The sequence below is a fragment of the Xenopus tropicalis genome, chromosome 3 (assembly GCF_000004195.4).
Source record: "Xenopus tropicalis strain Nigerian chromosome 3, UCB_Xtro_10.0, whole genome shotgun sequence".
NCBI lineage: Eukaryota > Metazoa > Chordata > Amphibia > Anura > Pipidae > Xenopus > Xenopus tropicalis.
Genome location: NC_030679.2, coordinates 56,725,936 through 56,749,491, shown reverse-complemented (window position 1 = coordinate 56,749,491; position 23,556 = coordinate 56,725,936). Strand labels below are relative to the sequence as shown.

Sequence of the window (23,556 nt, the reverse complement as noted above, 5' to 3'; positions counted from 1 at the left end):
TGCTGCGCCGAAATCACAAAGTTTCCTCTTAAGGCAACTTCGGCGATTTCAGCAAATTGCCGCGCCGCCTATGCCATCCCACCGGCGATTTACATTCTAGCTGGTGGGATTTGTCGCACGGAGATTAATTTCTCCATCTGACACAGCCCTTACTACACTTCAAGGAAGGAAGGAGTTAAAAGCAAACAAGACAGTCGATTGTTCACATAGGGGATAGCAGATTGCTTTAGAGCAAGAAAGCACTAGGCTCCTGTGACTCATAGGAAGGTCTTCCTTTCCCATTGCAAGCACAGGAAATGACTGCTTACATGTCCATTTTGTAAAGGTTGCCATACACCTCACCAACCGGCCCATATACCTCACCAAACGAACGGATTGTACCTTTAGTTTCAGTAACAGTATATAAAACACAATTTATAATAGTTATACCATGAATTACCAATATAAAATAAGGCACAATACAAAAATAAAACACATTTTCCTAGTTTCAATAAATCAGCATTCCCCATAATTTATTCATGGGGTTTATAAAGGAATACTGTTATGGGAAAACATTTTTTACAAAAGGCATCAGTTAATAGACCTTATTCAACAAAACCCTGCATTGAAATCCATTTTTCAAAAGAGCAAACAGATTTTTTTATATGCAACTTTGAAATTTGATTTGGGCCCAGTCATATTCTTCATTTCCTAGGTGCTCTCAGTCATGTGACTTGTAGTCAGATAAGCTCAGAAACAGGCACAATGCACTGAGATGACTGCCTACACACCAATATTACAACTAAAAAAATCAATTTATTGGTTCAAGAAAAACATTTTAAATGGTAGAGTGAATTATATGCAATGTAAACAGTGTAATTTAGAAATAAAAAGTATACCATAAAAATCATTAACTAACCCTTTTAATGTTATACAAAGGGTAATTTGTTTATTTTCATTCAAGATCCAGGAGAAATGTTAATGCTTTTAAGTCTTTTGGAAGAACTTCACAGAATGAATGTCCTTCGGCCATAGGCACTGAAACATCAGAGGGGTTCATTTCATATTTTTCAAAATAGTAAGGTTGACTTTTGTGATGAAGCATTCACAAAAATGGAAAAGATGGTGTTACATATGGTAGGGTTGCCACCTGGCCGGTGATTTACTGTTTTGATCACAATGTTATTAATAAGGAAGAAAGACAGTATTGCTGGGCCATGCTCTGTAATGCAACAAGAGGTCCTCTGTACTCACCCATTATCAATGATAATTTTGTGGGACATAAGCTAGAAAATTAGATAATTTTCCCACATGCATGCGCCCCTAAACAATTATGCTGGCCTTCCCTCAAATGTCCATATCATAATGTCAAAGGTAATGTCAACATTCATACATGACACCATTTCTAACCTTACCTAATAATTATTTTTTACACAGGCAAAAGGAAAAGGCAACACAGAGGCAGATTGTTTAAAATTAGTGTAATATAAATATGGTCAAACTGGGACTATGTGGATACCCTAAGATCACATTAAGGGAAAGTGAACCATATGTAATAAGACCTGAGAATGGTGTGACCTTTGATTTCCTGACTTTGCATTACTTGTATACAATATTCATAATATTACCTTTGTTATATATAACTTTTTTTCTTCTTCATTTGCACTACATTTTTTTGCCTTCTGTTTCTCTCTTTATATAATTAAAATTCAATAAAAAGACAATAAAAAAAATGAGTGTAATAATAGTGCCCTTATACAGTTGTCATGAGTGTATGTCAGCTAATTAGCTCCAAGATGTATTATCAGAAGCAACGATCTGACATACGTTTATGTTCCTAGTATAATGGCTTGCAAATTGTACAAAAAAAATGCTGAGCAAAGCTGAATAAATGAATAAAGTAGGCACAGAGCGGCAGAGTTAAAAGTAGCTGGCTAAATGATATGACGTAAAGTTGAACAATTATAGTGGTAGCAGAGGTCAGAGAAAACCTACACTAGATACAGGGTTATTATGCACACCATGTTGCTCTGCCATTTTATTTTAAGAATATGCTAAATTTTAAGAATATGCTAATTTATATTTACAAAAGACTTCATACTGCAGTTAATGATATTATTATACAATCAAACAGTAAAAAAAAACTACAATCTGGTTTGTACAGGGAGTTGGTGTAGAGGTTATGACTTGTGGAAGGATGAGATTTAAAACAGGAAAAGAGAAATAGTGATTTTGGCTGAAGAGATTGCAGGCAGTTGTGGTCTGCTTGGAGAAGCCATCTAAAAAAAAACAATAGTGGTACATTCAGGGGGCTTGGTAGTTTACTTGGAACAGTGGGTCACTAAGAAGGAAGTGTGTATCTAACAACTATCCACCTTGGCCTAATAGCGCTGATAGATAATCTCTGTAAAACACTGCAGAACGTATCATTCAAATCAGTCCCTAATGCAGTGCAGTTTACAATATAAGTCTCTGTGGCAGTGGTTCCCAAAGTATAGGTGTGACCTCTCCCTGGAACTTGGAGCAGTGAGGGGTAGAGAGAATTAGGAGGAATTTTAAATTACTCTCCTAGACCAATATTTTACTATATCTGTACCAATTACATAAGCTAAGGGGGGCACTGAAAGGACATGTAAAGCCTACATTTGCCTACAATGTATATCAGTTGGGCACATCTCCCCACCCAAATGGCATCATTTGTACTGCATATATCCCTTCCATTTGCCAGCATCAACACATTTTACAAAAGCAAATAGCAGCTTTCACCGGGTGGCCATTTTTCCTCTGATACATAATCAGTTACATTTAAATTTCCAAACAGACACACACACAGACCCTTATTCAGCATACATTTCATCAAGAATACAGGCTCAAACAGACAGAACTGTATTTGATAAAAGTTCTGCTTTGTTTGAGCATAATGGTAAAGCTGAGCTCAGGAGAAAAAAAAATTGAAGCAGACAGCTAAAGCTGAGTTTCTATGGGAACCAGCAATGCCATCTCTTTACTGGCTGCTAGACTGGGGGCGTTTTTAGTAATCTGAGCTTAGAACAACTGAGCATGCCCACAAGCCAGGAATCAAAGCAAATTCCCAAGGGGGGGCGAGTGGGTTACAGGAGGAGAAGGAAATCTAAGTGATTAAGGGAATATTGCAGCCTTACTATTAACCTCTGAACAACCAGAGTGGCAGGTATTAAAGGATTTCAAAGTGGCTGTTCACTGATTAAAGTTTTGTGTGTGGGGTTCACAAGTCCTTTAAAGATGGGTCCTGATCAAATGTTGGATCTGCAAGGGAGGGACTGAACTGAAAAGGTTTAACAACCAGTTTAATAAGGAGCAAACCATCCTGCCTTTAAGTTCAAGAATGGGTGGAAATCTTTTTCTGTTAAGCATCCTTATGACCATTCAGCTCTTCCAAGAATATCTAGGACAAGTAGGTATTTCTTGTAAACCTCTTCCTAACTGACCTATGGGAAAGGGCTTTCAGAAGTATATTAGAGACCCAAATCTTACCCTAAGGTGCCTAACAAAGGAATGTGCTTAATCTCTTCCAATATGGACAACAAAGTTAACCAAAGTTAATTCATGTGGAATTAATGTGAATCACAGGCAGTAGAACATATACATCATAAAGTAGCTTTAAGTTGCTTTGTGTGGCAACTTCGGGCCACTATGTGAAACATATTTTACCACTGGTGATTTACATTAATTCCAGCAGGTATGTAACTAAATGTTTGGTCACCCCTGCTGGACATTTAGACATGGGTGACAATATGTCCCACTTTCGATCAGCCTAATCTCGCTACAGACTGGGCCCCCAGCCACTCCTCTAGGCCCCACTACTCTAAACTGAGCTCCGTGCCAGTGCCAGTGCCAGTGGAAACGTCAGGGAAGGTGAGCAGGGCTGTGTCTTCTTCTGGTGCAACCCTAAGCATTGGACTGAATTGAACTGCCCCTCCTTGACAAATAACACATGTGCAATACAGTTTGCATAGTGTGCATGCTGTGATCACCAGACAAATTGGTACCTGCCCTCTCCCTCCCCCAGCTCTGATTTAGGAGGGGGAGGGCACAGTAACTTTCCAGTGGTTGGGACTTATTTTTTATTTGTTGATACAACCCACAAGTAAAAATCTGGAACTACTGCTTTGTCAAAGCTCTCAGTAATTAGTAATTCCAGTGATACCTAATATCAATATGCTCCTCCTGCTACTTCACGATTTTCTCAGGACTTGGTTTGACCTGTGTTTCAGCTAGTTGGTACAACAATGTACCCTAAGGGGCAGATTTATCAAATCACGAGTTCGAATCCCGAATGGGATAAATTCGGATTGGATAAGAAAATTTCTGAAGATAGCAAATATCACGAAAATGCTTATGAAAAAATCGTATTAGTCACGATAATATCGTATTGGCGATCCGAAAGTCACGAAATTTTCGTACCGAACGATTGTCAACAGCAGGAAAACCTTTCCGATTTTTTCACACAAGTGTGCAAAAAAAGTTGCGCAGGAGTCGACAAAGTCACGCAAGTGACGAAAAATTTGGAGCAAATACGCTCTGAGCATTCGAGCATTTGTAAATGTGCCCCTAAATGTTGTGTTTTCCGATTGGTCCTCTAGGGTCTGAAACCTGTGTTTGTGTTATAAATGTTTATTACATGGGAATGCCTCCATTGCAGAGCACATCATGGAAACACCTGAACACTTTTAAAACCAGACAGGCTGCATAAATTGACTCTGACTCATTGCAGGTTGTCTTCAACTGCCCAACTTTAATTCTATAAATTCCAGTAATCCTGAGGAGGAAAGAGATAAGGGGATAATTGCTGGCACTCTGCACTTACTAGTGTCGGGAGGCTGCTTTCAGTGCAAGCTGACTCACAGCCTGTCTGGCTTTTGAAATGATCAGGTATCTCCAGGTGCCAAGCAGGCACCCATATTCAATGAACATGCATAAAATAAATAAGCACTGATGCCAAATTCAGAATTTGATGTGGTAAAAAAAAAAAAATGTATACCAGCACTAAAGATGCCTTTAAAGGTGTAGTTCACCTTTTTTATGATGTACTGTAGACAGTGGTAGTCTAAGAAAATATGTATTTTGTGTTTCAGTTTTTTGTTTAGCAGCTCCCCAGTTTGAAATTTCAACAGCAATGTACTTGATAGGGTTCCGTTTACCCTAGCAAACAGGTAATGGTTTGAGACTGGGAGATGGATAAGAATAGGCATAAATAGAAAAACATAAAAATCACAATTATAGCTAATAGATTCAGTAACCCCATCACCCACTTTAAAGTTGGAAAGAGGCAGGAGATCAAGGCAAATAATTAAAAATAACGTAATCTACAAAAAATAGGATATTTTATAACACAGATATTTTATAACACAGTAGTTCCCTGCAGGAGTCAACTTTGCTCAACTTCAGAAAGCCAAAACAATATGCAGGCCTTTCCACCGGTGGCCGATGGAAAGGCATTTCAGAGCAGTTAATCGCCCGTGGTAGCAGAGATCTATCGCGGCCAACTAACTCGCTAGTGGGACATTAGCCTTAAAAAGGAAGGAAAGGTCCAATTACTGGGGGTGTCAAATGTTAGGAACTTCACTGCCTGTGGGAAGGCATTTCAGGCATATTAGTCACCTGCAGTAGCCAAGATTCACCACAGGTGACTAATCGCCCCTTGGTCATGGCCCTGAGCAAGCGATCCTTTTCCTCCAATCCAGTGGCCACCGCCTGCACAGTAGAGTGAAAAAGACAGATTTTTTTCTTAAATTCAGCTTTTTAAGTTTGGCTTTTCACTCTACTGCACATGCGCAAGCAGCTCAAAGACAGACAGAGGAAGAGGATTGCCACAGTGCCTAGGGCAGGGGGCTCAAACTCAATTTACCTGGGGGCCGCAGGAGGCAAAGTCAGGATGAGGCTGGGCCGCATAAGGGATTTCACAAAAAATTGGCTTTCAAGGGATAATGCAAGGCACGGCAGGCGGGAGCTGCTGATTGCGGAAATGACATTATGCCATCATAACAGTTATTATGGGAAGACATTCTGTGTGCACAATTAGCTCCTTAGCAGCTAATTGTGCACACAGAATGTCTTCCCATAATAACTGTTATGATGGCATAACGTCATTTCCACAATCAGCAGCTCCCACCCGCCGTGCCTTGCATTATCCCTTGAATCGCAATAAAAATCGCGATCCATTCATTGCTTTTGAGAAGGCGTTGGTGCGGGCCACAAAATACTGTACCGAGGGCCGCAATTGGCCCGCGGGCCGCGAGTTTGAGGCCCCTGGCCTAGGGTATCCGGTAAGCGATTACTATCACTAGGGCATGGATCCTCAAACTACAGCCCGCGGGCCAGCCCCACCAGGGTAATTTACCCGGCCCCCACTGCCTCCTCAACCCTGGCAGTGGGGAGCAAGAGGGGGGAACTGTGAGAGAGAGAGAATGGAGCAAGGAGCAGGAGGACACAGAGGGGGGTCGCGGGCCGGGCCGCCAGTTGGACAGCACTGATCTAGGGTATTAAACTAATTTTCAACCCAAAGCTTGCCCTAAAGGACCACCAAGCTGGGCTTTAAAATGTAACAAGAACAAATAGCATTTTCCCCAAATGTACCCCTACATAACCATTAGGATGAGCCCCACTGGCAGTTCTTCAGCACACCCACCAGGGGTTTAGCCCCACTTTATGGAAACCACTATTATAAATGAAAGTCAATGTACTTTTTTCTTAAAGGAACAGTAACACAAAAAAATGAATGTTTTAAAGTAATTAGAATATAATGTATTGTTGCCTTGCACTGGTAAAATTAGTGTGTTGGCTACAGAAACTCTACTATAGTTTATATAAATAACCTGCTGTGTAGCCATGGGGGCAGCCATTAAGGGCTCTGGCACACGGGGAGATTAGTCGCCCGCGACAAATCTCCCTGTTCGCGGGCGACTAATCTCCCCGAGTTGCCATCACCTGCCATCCCACCGGCGAAAATGTAAGTCGCCGGTGGGATGGCACAGACGGCGGCACGATTTTGGGAAATTGCCGAAAAAGCCTCGCGAGGCAACTTCAGCGATTTGCCAAAATTGCGACGCCGCGTGTGCCATCCCACCGGCGACTTACATTTTCGCCGGTGGGATGGCAGGTGATGGCAACTCAGGGAGATTAGTCGCACGTGAACAGGGAGTTTTGTCGCAGGCGACTAATCTCCCCGTGTGCCAGAGCCCTAAAGCTGGAAAAAGGGAGAAAAGGCAAAGGTTACATAGCAGATAACAGATAAGCTCTGTAGAATATAATGGGGTTTTATCTGTTATCTGCTACGTTACCTGTGCCTTTTCTCATTTGAATGGCTGCCCCCATAGCTACACAGCAGCATTGTTTATATAAACTATAGTTGTCCTTCTAAGGCAAACACACCAGTTGTACCAATGCAGGGCTACAGTACATTATACTGTAATTACTTTTATACACTTTCATATTTTGGTGTTACTGTTCCTTTAATAGTCCCTTGAGATTTCTGCAAGTTTGAACACAACCCATCCTATGTAATGACATAATATTTTGCAGTGAAATAGGAACATCTTATAACAGTTTGTCTTTTCTGCAGAAGTCCATTCAAGACTTTAGCTATCCCCGCAACAGGAAGCGTGGCTGCTAGATGTTATGTGGCCAAACATAGCAGGTACAAAAACTGCTGCATTGCTCTACCTTTGCCAAAGAGACACAAGAGAAGGAGAAGATTCTGGAGACTTAGCTGATACAATAGATTTGCAAATTCTATACGTGGTCCATCAATCCCAAACAAACAAATTATGGATACCGGCAAGTTCTACATCAGTCTCAATTGTAAACCAAACTAGCCAATGCAATATACACTAGTCAACGAGGAAGTGGTGTTCCTGCTGTTACAGACAGCCCAAATGATTGGAACAATAGAAAGCCCCCTTGTACGCTATCTGTTCAGGCCTCCAGCTAATCAGTCTAGTTTGTGTTCAAGGTCGACTTCATCACTACTCTGAAAGCATCAGTTGCATTTTTCTTTATGGCAACAATAATAGCTATTTTTATGACAGCCTATTCAGATCAATGTGGGGCAAATCCTATATGAGAAAACGTTGTTTACATCCCTGCAGCCCTTTAACATTCAATTAACAGAGTGATTGAGATATAATTAAAATCTTAGCAGGGTAGAAGGAAGAACCCCCAGGCAGTTGCAAAATAGGTCGTTTTCTGAAAAAATTTAGCAAGGCAGATAAAAAATCTTGCAGTTTACAAATATGTACTGTTATGAGAACTGTATCAACATACAACTGCCACTGCCTAATCTGAAGTGCATAATGAAATGAAATGTATATCTTTTTATGGAAAATAGCTATGAATTTTTATTAAATATTGGCTTTAATGTTGCCACAAAGCATTAAAGGTTGTTGACATTTCTGAGAGTGTAATACAGCTCATCAAAGAAAGCTGCTAATGTGTTGCATTACCAATGAATAGTTACCTAGCTGTATGTCTGGAGGCACACTTTACATCACTTACTTATTCTGTAATGTCAGCCATCTGCTAGCTGGTGTACGTTCAGTTTATATTTACTGTAAATGCTTTGTAAGAACATTGGGAAATGACTGATGTTGCAGTTAGAACTACTGTCTGAAATAGATAAAATAAACATCCTGTAAGTGTGCTGCAGTTCATGTTCAAGGAGAAACATTTCTCATGCCCAGTATTCGACTTGTGTTCATTCTGCACCAAGACTTGTTGCAAACACTTTCAAACCCAGATCAAAGGACTCTACTCACAGACCCCCAACACAATAGGTTGGGGGTGAACTCATCAACTGTGGTTACAAAAGGATATTGCTGATTATAATCAGCTTTATTCTACTATAAAGAGCCAAGTAGGATGCAGACAAGAAAACTATACTTCTATAAAACCATCCAAAATGTATACAATGAAAAAATCCACAGTTTGGGACATTGCCAGTGCAGTGTACTTGAATTGAGACACATACAGCTGGTGACACATTTGGTGAAGAGGAACAAACAAAGCCAAAAAGAGCTGAAAACAGGGGAAAATGCCCTGGAAAGTCAGTTTTTTTTCCTTTGTGTCCCACACATTTATGTCAGTGTAGTGTACTAATTCAGTCACAAATGGTGAGCTGCAGGCTGAATCATAAACAATGTAGCCCCACAAGGCTTGTACTGCCCTATTATACTGACCATAGAAAATGCATTTCTTCTGACAAGGAAGTGGGCTGTGTAAGAGATAATCCCACCCCACCCCCCAGGAAGGTGAACCCAATGGATTGTCTAGATATGTGCACCTTTACATGCCTACCTTTAGCATTAGAACTTGCTATATTGCTTTTTATTGTAAGACCAAATAATATTCTAGTGCTGCTGCCTCTTTCAGCGATGTCTCCTAGTCCTCCCCAGCCAGGAGGCAGCAGTATGAGGAGGGCAGTATATTGTTCCACAACTGGGAAACACAATGATTTAGCAGAGACACTTGCACACAGTCTGCTCCATACACGTGGGGCTGCTAACAAAGTTTTATTAGAAATCCCCAAGCAGCTGCCATTAGTAAGGCACCACAGCTCTGGCGCTGAAGAACTGCCAGTACAGAGAGGACTGTACCAAAAGGGTTAACAGCAGGATTTCCTGCGACTTGTAGGACTTGTCGCAGTTCAGAGGATATTCTTTCCTACGCGGCCCCCACTGCCCTGAAAAAATATGCAGCGAAGTTACTAAGAGCCCTCCCGTGACTTCTTCCCGTTTACGAATAAAAAAGTAAAGCTTCAAGTTTTCCTAGCAAAAATCCACTCGTGTTACCCCCCGCAGCAGCCCCGCGTCTCCTGTTCCAGTAACAGCAAGAGCGGCTACAGGATGCCCAGCAATAGGGAATGGAAAATCCCACATTCCGGATCTAGATAAACTTTGCGAGCAACTTTCCCGTGAGACTGTCCTTACCAGCAGCACTCATGGTGGGCGAGCCAGGCTTGCTTTTAATCCATTCCGGGATTTCTCAGTCAAGGTAAAGTCCCAGTGCGGATTTCTTGTACAAAAAGCATTCTCTGGTACCAGCGGGACGGTCACAGTGCGCTGCCACAAGATCTATAGGCTTCCCTTGTCCGCACAGAGGACACTATCCAAGCGGCCGGATAAGGAGCCGCCTGCTGGAGAGCAGGGAATAGGCTTCCCCAATTCCCCCGGTCTGGAGATTGAGGGGGAGTGTGCTGGGTGTGTCTTTGCCTCTCCGGCGTCACCCAGAAACAAAGGGCTGGAACGCCATGCTCTCCCGGCTCTGCTACTCCCCCACGATTATGTGCTGGGCTTTAGCTGCCTTGAGAGGAGAACATGTTCTATAAAAACTCAGGAGATAGCCTAAATAATAATAATAATAAGTCATTTCTTATTAGTCCTGGGGTCTGTTACAGGCTGTGCTTTTCACAGAAACTCTACTGCTCTATTCTTCTAAGTGGGAGACAAGAAAGGGCCATATATATATATAAACAGGGCTCAGTCCTGCCTTATTATGAAATTAACTTTTAGAACAGTGGTAATTGCCAGCATTCTGGCAATTCGATTCCCAGCTTGTCATTGCCATCTAAGTCAATTAGGCTTGTCACCCAGGCTGCAGGTAATTCTCCAACCTAGGTACAGGTTTTCAAATTTACTGGCAATGAACTTGCTGTAAACTTGTAATTATCCATCTTTCTCCTTCCTGAACTTTTCCACAACCAGCCTAGCCACCCTCCTTTCCCGCTCCCACCACATCCCAGCTCCCTGATCTGCCTCTTCCCAGTTGGCTGGTAATACTACGATAGAAAACAAACTTAAAGGAATACTGTCGTGGGAAAACTTTTTTTTTCCCAAAATGCATCAGTTAATAGTGCTTCTCCAGCAGAATCCTGCATTGAAATCCATTTTTTAAAAATGCAAACAGATTTTTTTTATATTTTAAAATTTTACTTTTATATTTTAAAATATTCTTAATTTCCCAGGGCACTACAGTCATGTGACCTGTGCTCTGATTAACTTTACTGCTGCACTGCATGTTGGAGTGTTATCACCCCCTCCCTTTCCCCCCAGCAGTCGGCAGGTATGATTTTTCCATGGCATCGGGAACCACATTGGCTCGTTAATGCGGTCCCTGAGCCAACAGCGCCAATGCCTGCCGTTTTAATTCAATCATTTGGCCCTTGAGCACTTCCAAATCTGTATCACTCCTGCTATGCAAGCTAAATCCTCAAATTTCCCCCATACAGTGTGTGCATAAAAACTGAGCTCTTCCAGCATTCAGTGCACAATAATTTGAGTGTGCATAACAATTATTGTCCAGACAATATATTGCAGTCATGAATAACATTGATTCAATTGCAGCACTTATGGGAGAAAAAGAGTAGAAACTATGTCCAGCAGAATATACTCCACTTTCTTGCTAGAACACTGCAGTACCAGAGAGGGCCCCATATCCGAGCAGCACCGCCACCCACCTTGACCACTATTTCACTAAATTATCCTCCAGTCAAACTACACTGACCAGCATACTCACAACTTAAGGTGGCCATACACATTCAGATTTTAGTCTTCTTTTGACGAACAATTGGATATCGATCGTACGTTTAAATGCAAAGATCTAAAACTAACATTCAGACTGATATTGTAGGATAAAGTCCTAAAATAATGAATCGGAGGATGTTCTGAACATGAAATAGTTGGCAGGCACCAATCTTACGAAAGTGACTTCCTGGAAATGCATTGTAGGTCACCCAAGGATATTGTCAGATACATAATACATGCACAGAAATGCACTGAAATGTTCTAACCTGGCCAATCTACTAAACAATTGATCACCATGGTACGAAAATTATCGGGATGATAATCTGGAGCCCAAACATCGGTGCATGTATGGCCAGCTTTATTTACAGGCGTCCCTATCACAAACTGACACTTCCTAATTATATATAATCTGAAAATTTTACTGTACTGCACATGCCCAAGTTGCAAATATCTGGAATGTTAGTAAATGCAAGAAAAACCCCAAAAACTCTTTAAATTTAAAAATGTACTTCGCTGGAAAATACCCTTTCCATGTCCTTTCCGTGTGGGCTAAATGAGAGGCTAGAATATTAATAGGAGAGGGAGTGAATAGAAATAAAAGGAATAAAAAGTAACAATAACAACAAAATTGTAAGCTCACAGAGCAATAGTTTTTTGGCTGCCAGCGCCAGTGACACCTATTTTAAAGCTGGAAAGATGTAGCAAAGGAATTCAAATAATTATGAGAAAAAGTAACACCTATTGCAAAGTTGCTATTTATAGGCCATTTTGTAACATACTAAAACTTAATTTAAAGGTTAACCAGCCATTTAATAGATTTTAATATAAGGTTTGTAATTCCCTATTGAAATATGGTGAAATGGTGTGCTTGCCTCTACTCTACTGTATCCATCTGTGTACCTACTATTCAGATTTGTAAAATGGTGACTTGAATTACTGAGCCCCACTGCAAAATAAATTCAGGGCCCAGCTAACTTTAGTGATAAGAATTTTTTCATAAAAAAATTGCTTCTAGGTCAGTGTCATATTGGGATGCCTTTTCTTCCTGTCTTCTACTTTCTTCCTTTCTTCCCTGTCTTGCCCGCCACTTCCTCTGTAGCTACACCTGTGGTTGTGTAACATTTTTTTTCTAAAAAAGAGATGAAGAAATAATTCTAGAATATCTGACCCCATTACATTTGATGTAAAAGGTTTTTCGTTTGCCTTCACCATAGGAAGTGGTGGAAACTGGTGAGGTTGCCTGGAACACAAACCCTGGCATTCCAACTCTGGAACACAAACCCTGGCATTCCAACTCTGGAACACAATCCCTGGCATTCCAACTCTGGAACACAAACCCTGGCATTCCAACTCTGGAACACAAACCCTGGCATTCCAACTCTGGAACCTAGAGCGGCAGAAATCTGGGGGCGGCATGCCGCCCCGCCGCACAAAAATCTTGAAATGTGTGCTCCCATAAGGAGCAATGGGGACTTGCTCCGTATGCAAGTTGGCCCACGGCGCATGCCCGCTTGCACTCCCCCCCCCCCCCCGTTCGCGCATGCGCACTACCGCTGGTTACGTACGCTTGCGCACTTGGGGGGGGGGGGCGTGCGACCGGGGGCGGCCTCTGGGCGGGCGGTTTTGAAATCCGGCCCTGACCCTGGCATCCCAACCCTGGAACACAAACCCTGGCATCCCAGCCCTGGAACACAAACCCTGGCATTCCAACTCTGGAACACAATCCCTGGCATTCCAACTCTGGAACACAAACCCTGGCATCCCAACCCAGGAACACATAAACCCTGGCATCCCAACATAATATTGTCTGAACCAATTCATCATTCTAATAAGCAAATTAGAATGAAAACAATGAAACAGCACAATGCCATCATATTTCTTTACGGTTGCTATAGTGGGTATGAATAATTCACTACTCCACACATGTACATGTGTGAAAAACTGGTACCAAAATCATTTCTTCAGAATTTTGTACCTACTCTACATGAAACACTCCAGTCATTCTTGTAGATTAGATTACATCCTGTGTGTCTGTCACGTTAATTATTGCATCCTCGTTTCCTACAGGGTCGCGCTAAAGAGACCGCGATGATTTCTGGGAGTTGTAGTTTCATACTGTCCTAATCCTCGTTGTGCTACGCGCAGTGACTTCCTCTATCAGTACTCTTTTTCCCAGAGTGCTGCTCGGGGTGGCATGGCGGACAGCGATGACTGCGGAGTTTGACGAAGAAGTGGTATTTGAGGTGAGTGACAATGGCTTACTTGGCCACTGTGCTGGCATTTTTGTTCTTTTTTGATCTGGGCACCCGGGCACTGCAAAGTGACAACTCCATGTCTGCCTGCTGTCAATAAATGGCAGTGGCTGCAGTGTGTTCTCATGCTACTGTGTCGCTCTCATGTAAAGCTGCATGCATGACAGCTGCGAGGGAATTGCAGTCTCAGTCTTTCCGTAACAGCAATTAATCCTATTATCTAGTCTAGATAAAGCACACATTTGTCGCTCTAGGACAGCAGGGATGTCATCAAAATTTAACACCATGCCCTCAGGGCGATAATTAACCAGTCCTGGCTTTGAAACCCAATTCCACATCGCTATGAATGGTAGAATAAAATCACTTGGTAAAATAAAACCACTTTTTTTATAACTATAGTTATGTGTGAATGTTTGGGGAAGATTTAGGACAAAATGCAGTCCCTGATTGAATAGTATCACCTGGCCTCGCAAAATTGCAAATATTTATTTTGTTTTACAGTTTAGCAAAGTGCACTGTAAGTACCCATATTTTTGTGTATTATTGACAGGGTAGGGTGTCAGTCATTATAAGTTTATTCCCAGAGTAAGTTAACTTTTGAATGACAATGCTGTCTTTGTAAAATCGCTCAAAAAAGGGTCTCATAGCTATTTGGAGCAATCAGCGGCTTGAAGTAGTATCGTCGGTTTAGGTACTGCCGATTTATATTCTTCTCTATGTAGAGACAAAACGAGCGGCTTGTCGCTGGAACTCGCTTTTTAAAAATCTCAGCGACTAAATCTCCCTGTGGGACATTAGCCTATACAGTATATAAACATAGCCTCTTAACACTTTCCAAGTTAATTTTAAAATTGTTTGAATTTAACAAAATCCTAATGAACTCAGGAACAATACTGTAATTTTTACATGACACTATATTTTTACATAGTTTGTATAAAAACCTTTTTTTTTGTATAAACCCTTTTTTTTTTTAAACATATTTTTTCTGTGCTCTGAACTCTTTTGATTAAATTGTACATAATTTTGTGCAGGCCTATAAATAGCCCAGTGTCACAATTAGAAACTTTCAAGGTCTTTTCAGCGTTTGAATTTGTTTCCTCATTTAGGTTCCCTGTCAGTTTTAATTATTGTGTAGCTTTGTATTGTCAATAACCAGCCTGCAGCTACAGCTTTGGAGTACATTTATGCATATGAGATGTGGCAATCGCTCAAACTATGGTAGCAAATATTTTATATGTATTTTAATATTTTTTTGTTTTTAATAACTTTAACCTGACCTGACAAGATTTAGGCCCCAGGGGATTTTTCTGATTTTAGTGGGAAACACTGCACCAGTTTTGCAGCTGCGGTGATCAATAAATGTAGTTGTATATATATGTAATACTGCTAGTTTGATCTGATTAAAATTGATCCAATTTGTGCTCAATATTAAGATGTGCATTAGTGAAAATGTAGGAGGTACAGATCAACTACACTTTCCTGCTCCTTGTCTTAATGTGCAATGAAGTGGTTTTTTTTTATCTGCCTTTGCTCAACACAGCAGATTCTATTTGTGTTTTTAGCTTCCGTAGCTACCTGTACTTCTGTGCACCTTCTGTGACTAATGCGGTGCCTCACTGCAGTATGCAGGATACATTGTACTATAAACAAAGGGATGCCTCCAAGTTACCAAAGCTGGGCCCTGTCCTCAGCAGGGAAGATGTGCAACTCATGGCTTTATGACAGAAATGCTAGCATCTAAAACCAAAATGTATGCAAGTTGTAATAGGTTGAAAACCTGTATATTGCCATTTCTTAACCCTTTGTGGTCATCAGTAAAATTGTGAATATGATAATTTCACACCATCACTCTTTTGTTTGTCCAACTGAGCTTGTGTAAAGGCCATCTTTTTCAGTACAGTCATGTATGTTTAGATGTAAACTGCAAGTGGCTTTAGTAAATACTTTCATTAAGTACAGTAATCAACCAGCAATTCTATAATGTTTAGGAAGACTCTTTACCTTTTGGGACATCTGAATGCTTTGAAGTAAGTACAGGTGCCTTGGGGTTATCCTCGATTCTGCCCTGTCCTTCACTCCTCATATCCAGTCACTTATCAAACCATGTCACTTTCACCTAAGAAATATTTCCAAAATACGATAATTTATCACCCAAGATGCTGCCAAAATTCTTATTCACTCTCCCATAATATCTCGCCTGGACTACTGTAACTCTCTATTAATTGGCCTTCCCCTCCAAAGACTGTCCCCTCTCCAGTCCATTATGAATACTGCTGCCAGGCTCATACACCTCTCCAACCGCTCCTCCTCTGCCATGCCACTCTGCCAATCTCTGCACTGGCTTCCCCTATGATCAAGAATAAAATTCAAACTAATGACTCTCACATTCAAAGGAGTCCATAACTCTGCCCCACCCTACATCTCTAGATACCATCCAACCTGCTTTTTACTGTCCTCTACTGACCTGCTCCTTAACTCCTCTCTCATTTCCGCCTACAGTGCTGACCACACTTACATCATTGTGTCGGTCTTTAAGTATTTCCTGTGGCAGTTCCGGTGCAAGCAGACCATTGGGCACCCTAACACCTCTGTAGACAGCATGGTGAGGGCAATGGTTAGTGAGTTTGGCCAAGCTGCGCGTCCCAGTGCCATGACACCAGAGCACACATTAGCCGCGCTTATCCTGTTAGCTGCTGCCTGGCATGCTGGTTATTTGTGGTCTCAACTGGGATCACCATGGGGCCATAGTTCAGGTAACAATTTGTTTCTCCCAGGTTTTCTGCGAGTTTTAACATTGTTATTAGACTGTGTTCTTACTTGGGACTTGGAGCTTTCTGGACCTGCCAAGCTCGCTATTTTGGATTTTGCTCCTTTAGACCACCGGAAGCAACAGGATGTAAATAGTTTTGATTTTCCATCGTCCTCTTCCAGAAATCCACGGCAAAGACTCTTCATTGGACTCAGACTGCTTTTGTCCATTTCTCAGGTTCTTCATCAGGACATTTGGCCAGTGCACTGGGGGGGGTGAATTTTGGTTGTAATTATTGGCCGGCATGTCGGTCTGAGTAATGTTAATTCTTTCTTGTGAAGTTTTTAATAAAAACACATAAAAACCCTCCTCACACACTCGCATTCAAGACTTTGCAAGGGCTGCCCCCCTTCTTTGGAATTCACTCTCACAGTCTGTCAGACTTTCTCCCAATCTCCCTGCCTTAAAAAGATCTCTAAAAACACACTTATTTAGAGAAGCTTACCCTAATTTAGTTTAACATGACCTCAGTGTGCTGCTAAAAGCAATAACCTGTGCCACACCTTTCACAACTCTGGTCTTGCCCACTCCCACACCTTGTTTCTCAACCCTTTCTCCTTGAAGATTGTAAGCTCTTTCGGGCAGGGCTCTCTGCACCTCTTGTATCGGTTATTGATTGCTTTATATGTTACTCTGTATGTCCCATGTATGAAACCCACTTATTGTACAGCGCTGTGGAATATGTTGGCGCTTAATAAATAAATGTTAATAATAATAAAGTACAGGCATGGGACCTGTTATCCAGAATGCTCGGGACCTGGGGTTTTCCAGATAAGGGATCTTTCTGTAATTTGGATCTCCATAACTTAAATCTGCTAAAAATCATTTAAATATTGAATAAACCCAATAGGATTGTTTTGCCTCCAATAAGCATTAATTATATCTTAGTTGGGATCTAGTACAAGGTACAGTTTTATTATTACAGAGAAAAAGGAAATAATTTATGAAAATTAGAATTATTTGCTTATAATGGAGTCTATGGGAGATGGCCTTCCTGTAATTCAGAACTTTCTGGATCATGGGTTTCTGGATAAGGGATCCCATACCTGTACCACTATCCCTAATACTATCAGTAATGGTCTTTACTCTGTGTAAAATGCTGAAATCTGTCCTCTTTAATCCAATCTAAATGGAATGTAAACCCAAATATATAACATTCTTATTTAATCCATGGAGCAAGTTAACCCAAAATAAAAGGTGCATTGAGTGCACACCTCTTGGGCTTTACACACTTGGGACATTACATCCAAACCAGATGGTTAGAAGGAGGATCCGGAGTAAATGGTTTGATTAAATATTAAAGGCTTACATCCAATTACTTCTTTTCACTGTATGTCAGATGTTTTTCTATATTACTCTTGTAGTTATGAAAATGCCAAAAAGATGGGCTTTTTGGCAGAATGTAATTGTCATTTTTCTGCCTTTAAAATCGACAGCTGTACAGTACAGATGAGACACATTAACTGGAAAAATTCAGATACTGAAACAGAAAAATAGAGGTTCTGTTTCTTGGAATCTTCCTAAAATGACAGATCTTTACCAAATAAATGAACTCTAACTGCAAAACATCCTAGTCATTTACAACAGAGATGTTAAGTTGGCTGCTTGTGGGCTGGATGCGGCCCTCAAAAGAGATTTTAATGGCCCTTATACCCACCAACACGTGGAATGAGAATTAATCAGCACACTGCCTACATAAACGTACCATAAAATTACCTTTAATTTTTAACATTTTGTCATCTGAAATAAGGCACCAGCATTTTCTTAGGTTTAGTTTTTTATTGCATTAGCTTTGCATGCTTTGCCACAAATCATCTCTCCCACTCCCAACTAAGTCAGACACAAAACCCTTCTCAAATCATTGTAGTAAGTGCATTGAGCCTTTCAGATAATTGTTAATTGATCCTGCCGCATCTTCTACCGCCAGGGTCACCTTCAGGGGGGACAATCATCCCGTGTCCAGAGATTTTTGTCTCTTAAAGGGGGCCCGGCCGTGCTGACCTTCCTTATATTAAACGGGCAGATCTTTATTTTAGCAATAGCAATTTTCATACTTTATATACTATACACAGCACTAATCATTCATTTACATTCACCATCCCTTTTCTGTCTGCACTTTGTTTCATTCAAGTTACTTATGAAAAACTGGTGCCTAGGAGGTAGGGAAGTTTTAAATTTGCATAGGATTTGTGTCTGCAGATCAGAGGTGGATATTTGAACAGCTGCTCAGAGTGCAAGCAAATATCTCTTTTCTCCTTTGCTGTATAAATAAGAATTAACACTGTGCATCTGGCTCTTGTACCTTTTGTAGTATCTCTATATATGTAGCTAAGTTGGTGGACATAAGGCCCCCATACACGGGCCGATAGAAGCTGCCGATATCGGCCCCTTGGACCGACGCGGCAGCTAATCTGCCCTGTAGGGGCAGAAACGAGCGGGCTGGCCGACCGATATCTGGCCTCAAATTGGCCAGATATCGATCGGCCAGGTTAAAAGATTCAGTCGGATCGGGGGCCGCATCGGCTCGTTGATGCGGTCCCCGAACCGACTGCCCCATTGCTGCCTACATAATCCGGTCGTTTGGCCCCAGGCTTAACTTCAGGCTCCCCGATATCACCCACCCGTAGGTGGGGATATCGGGGGGAAGATCCGCTTGCTTGGCGATCTCGCCAAGCGAGCGGATCTTACCGTGTATGGGGACCTTAGTTAAAGTCACCAACAGTGTAATTTTTAGCCTTTTAAAAAAAAAATAAAAGCAACAGTAGTTGCCAACATTATTCTTGGGACGTTATTGGGTGTGTGCCTAACACAACTGTAGACACAGCTTCTCTATACAGTTTTAGATACATCTGCCAGCTCTATTTCACTTTTCGGGTCCAATTTTTATTACTAGGACATCCTTAAAAAAATATTTGCTCCCAAGCACCAACAGTACACAGGCATTTTATATGTGGAGTAGCTATTGCCAGAAGCCAATTATAAGCTTATTAAAGGGGTGGTTCATGTTTACTTTAACCTTTAGTACGTTATAGAATGTTAAATTTGAAGCAACTTTTCAATTAGTCTTCATTATTTATCTATTTACTATATACAGAATAGCAAAGTACCATTAGTGGTCATAAAAGATGGCCTGGTTTTCGACATTCTCTGTAGAATCCATATCATGCATCTTTATGTGGAATGTGATGTACAGAAGTTGCATTTCTTGCCCCCTTCTTCCATATCAATGTAATTGTACTTGAGGACAAGGTACATTTCTAGGAATGCAAAAAAGAGTCATGAGTTCAGATAGCTAACTTGCATAGTTTCTATTCAGTCTGAAGGTCAAGACTAGCAGCAAACAAGCAAGCAAAAAAAGTGCTGCGGTCTGTACAAGGTCAGTACTATCAGACAATCTGGGTAAGCAACAAGAATGAGGCAAGTGTAACGGACAGAAAGCCTTAGATAGCTAGGCCGAAACAGTAGCTTATAGTATTGGGCGTACTTAAGTATTACTTACTAAAGTCACTGCATAAATATTTGAACACTTGTTCATCATTATGCAGCAGTGAAGCTCCAAAGCTCTCTTGCTGAAAAGGTAAGAAGCACTTTAAACCTTTCGATTTCAGAAAAAACGGATGGCAATTCCTTAGTTCTGTTGGTCTGTTTAGAATATCTTGACTGCTTTTAGTAAAGTTGCTTGTTGTATTTAACCCAACCTGGCCATGTATGTAGGTTTAGCTTTATCTTGCACATATTCAAATACTGTGGATTAAAATTTTGTTTTTACATCTTAATAATATTATGTAGCATGATGCTTGGCTTTCTATTGTTGACTGTTTGTTGTACAAGTAAAGGATCTATTATCCAGAATGATTTACAATATTTGTCTATTACAACTTCTCTATATAAGTTTTTTGCTGTGCAGTTTTATTCTACACGTATTGTGCCCTGCTAAGATGACTATAATTACAATATGAGGATAAGTTATTAAGTGAAAGTGATCTCTAAATTATTTGTAATGCAAATGAATCGGTGCTGTAGAGGAAGTGTTACTTGACCCTTCTTTAGCACTTGTACTCTATGGATAGTTATCATTTTAAAGAAGCAATGAATATTAAACCATTATTGCCTACAAAACAATGTCTCTTGTACTGGGAAACAAAACTCTTGCACTAGGAATTTTAAGTACTGTACTGCTGTTTAGATTAATTATTCCTGTAGGTGTAAAATGCATTTTAGTATTACGAAAGGGGAAACTAATGTACGTAATCAGAGGAGTATACCTTACAGCTTGCAAACATTCCTACTATTGATTTCTTTTCATTATGAATTTCTATATTTAGGATGATGTACTAATTCAGGGAAATATGCAAGTTAAAATTTTCCCATTGTTTTTGCATTTGCTAAAAAAAAATTGTAAATCCATTATGAATACTTTGACATTTTTTTGTTCGAACAATTAAACATTTAGGTCTGTTTTTGTTTGCATAGATATAATTTATTGTACATTAGACTTAAAAAGTCCAATGTCAGAAAAATCCTGTCAGAACTTATTCCACCTTTATTGTAAAATGTCAATCTATACAGAGCCATCTAAAACAAATCAAATACAGTTTAGTGAAAAAAAGTGAATTTTTAGCATTTTATTTCCTCAGTTACCCTGAGGGTAACAACTGTAATATATAACATTATGGTGTGTGTACTACTGTATGTCACAAATGGCACGTAGGGCTCACTAGGCAAAAAATCTCACTTGAGCCTGCAGGTGATTTGCCTAACAGGTGATTTGCCTAACAGGTGGTTTATACATTCTTCTCTCATACTGTTCAGCTCTATTAGGTTTGGACTTCCTGACGCATATGTTTCCACAGCAGTCCTATTTAGTGTAGGCATAAGGTTCCTGCTAAGAATATATATTCAGTCAAGCCAGCTGATTTTAAATATTTTACCCTTTTTGTGGTATTTCAGAATTCACCACTCTTCCAGTACTTGCAGGATTTGGGGCAAACAGATTTTGAGATATGTCCTCTATCAAAGGAAGAGGAACATCTGGCAGGGAATGGCCATGGAGAACAGGATGTCCATACCACAGAAAAGGTGAGTTATCCCAATGTCATGTCTACAATGAGTTCTGTCTCCAGCTCTAAACAGGCAGGAATTTCAGGAAAAAACACCATTGGCATCTGTTAGATGGATAAACATGTCAGCAAATATCTGCTGAAGTTTTCAGGAATTAAATCTTTTCGAGTAAAGCTTTTTGCGCAGTTGGAGGTAGCAGGAAATCAGCTTCAACTGTGCATGCGCAAGCAGGGTCCGTGCCGGCGGTGAGATCCGAAGAATCTTCAGTTGGTAAGAAAATGTTGGTCAGGTACGCGACTGCGCTTCTCTGCATTTTTAGCTAGGGGTTAGCGATAGGGACAGCGTTTAAACTTAGGAACTATGCGATAAGGGAGAGGTGAGGGGGGTCTAGGCAGTGATAGTTAAGGGGGCTTTTAGTACCCTTTAATCCAATTGAAATGTTGTGGAAAGACCTAAAGTGAGTGGTTTATGTGACGAAACCCACAAACATACAAGAGCTGAAGCTGGTCTGTATGGAAGATTGGGCTAAAATTCCTCCATTTCGATGTGCAGGACGAATCAAAAGTTAACACAAATGTTTAGTTGCATTTATTTCTGCACAAGGGGATCACACCAAATACCAAGAGCACGATTCAGTTACTTTTGCCACATACAGATATGCTATTGGATCAATTTAATTTGTTTAACTATGTTTTCTTCATCTACTTTTAGGACTTGTTTGAAAATCAGATGGTTTTTTAGGTCACATTCATATAAAAATATAGAAAATTTTAAAGGGTTTAAAAACTTTCAAGCACCACATTCATTATACAATTGTTATGGTTTTTAAGTTATTTGTATACATTGCTATTAAAAGCATTATGTGTTCTTTTCTCTGCCCTGGTGGTTCTGACGTTTGAAACAATGTAACACAGACTGACAGAGCTGTCTTGCTGGGGGAGACTGGCTTTTGCAACATTGTTTAAAAAGTCATAACCAGGAGTTAACAAATGCTGTTTTCAAAAGCAGTTACATTTACAAATAACATTTAAAGCAGTGTTTTTCAACCTTTTTTGGGCAAAGGCACACTTGTTTCATGAAAAAAATCACGAGGCACACCACCATTAGAAAATGTTAAAAAATTTAACTCTGTGCCCAGCAGCAGTTCCCCCCTAGTACACTGGTGCCCAGCAGCAGTGCCCCCCTAGTACATTGGTGCCAAGAACATTGCCCCCCTAGTACATTGGTGCCCAGCAGCAGTACCCCCCTAGTACATTGGTGCCAAGAGCAGTGCCCCCCTAGTACACTGGTGCCCAGCAGCAGTGCCCCCCTAGTACATTGGTGCCAAGAGCAGTGCCCCCCTAGTACATTGGTGCCCAGCAGCAGTGCCCCCCTAGTACATTGGTGCCAAGAGCAGTGCCCCCTAGTACATTGGTGCCCAGCAGCAGTTTCCCCCAGTACATTGGTGCCAAGAGCCAGCCCCCCTAGTACATTGGTGCCCAGCAGCAGTGCCCCCATAAGTCAGTGTGCCCCGTGGCCCCCCCTAATACATTGGTGCCCAGCAGCATTTTACTCTTCGGCGGCTTCAGCAGCATCTTCCCCTCACGCGCGCCGCCTCTGCACTTCTGCCTACACGCGACCGCACACAGGCCCTTTTATAACGTTGCGCCCCGTGCGTACTGACGTCACCCGTACACACGGGGCGCAAACAATGACAGGGCCCGGATTTTTTTTTTAAAGTAAAAATTGCGGCCCTGCCTACGGCACACCAGGCAAGTGTGCCGCGGAACAGCGGTTGAAAAACGCTGATTTAAAGCACTAAAAAGTTTTAATAAATTCATATTAACAAGGTTTGCTTAGAATTATGTTTTATTTTATTAGGGAAAAAATTACTTTTTGGGTTGACATGTCCTTTAAAGGA

General features: G+C 41.0%; 2 protein-coding genes across 4 annotated transcripts in view; one reads left to right on the top strand and one right to left on the bottom strand.

Annotated features, from left to right (window-relative positions):
- fgd6 (FYVE, RhoGEF and PH domain containing 6) overlaps positions 1–10,324 on the bottom strand; it is a 52,168-nt gene extending 41,844 nt beyond the window's left edge. The window contains exon 1 of one of the 2 annotated variants that reach the window (XM_018092243.2): positions 9,942–10,324. In XM_018092243.2, coding sequence (XP_017947732.2) covers positions 9,942–9,954 — 13 coding nt within the window. In that variant the 5' untranslated portion in view covers positions 9,955–10,324. The remainder of the gene's footprint in view (positions 1–9,941) is intronic. The other variant, XM_018092242.2, reaches the window with a different exon arrangement.
- Positions 10,325–13,650: 3,326 nt separating this feature from the next.
- The window catches only part of vezt (vezatin, adherens junctions transmembrane protein), a 44,179-nt gene continuing 34,273 nt past the window's right edge, over positions 13,651–23,556 (top strand). The window contains exons 1-2 of one of the 2 annotated variants that reach the window (XM_012959191.3): positions 13,651–13,777; positions 21,546–21,674. In XM_012959191.3, coding sequence (XP_012814645.2) covers positions 13,742–13,777; positions 21,546–21,674 — 165 coding nt within the window. In that variant the 5' untranslated portion in view covers positions 13,651–13,741. 2 annotated transcript variants of the gene reach the window in all.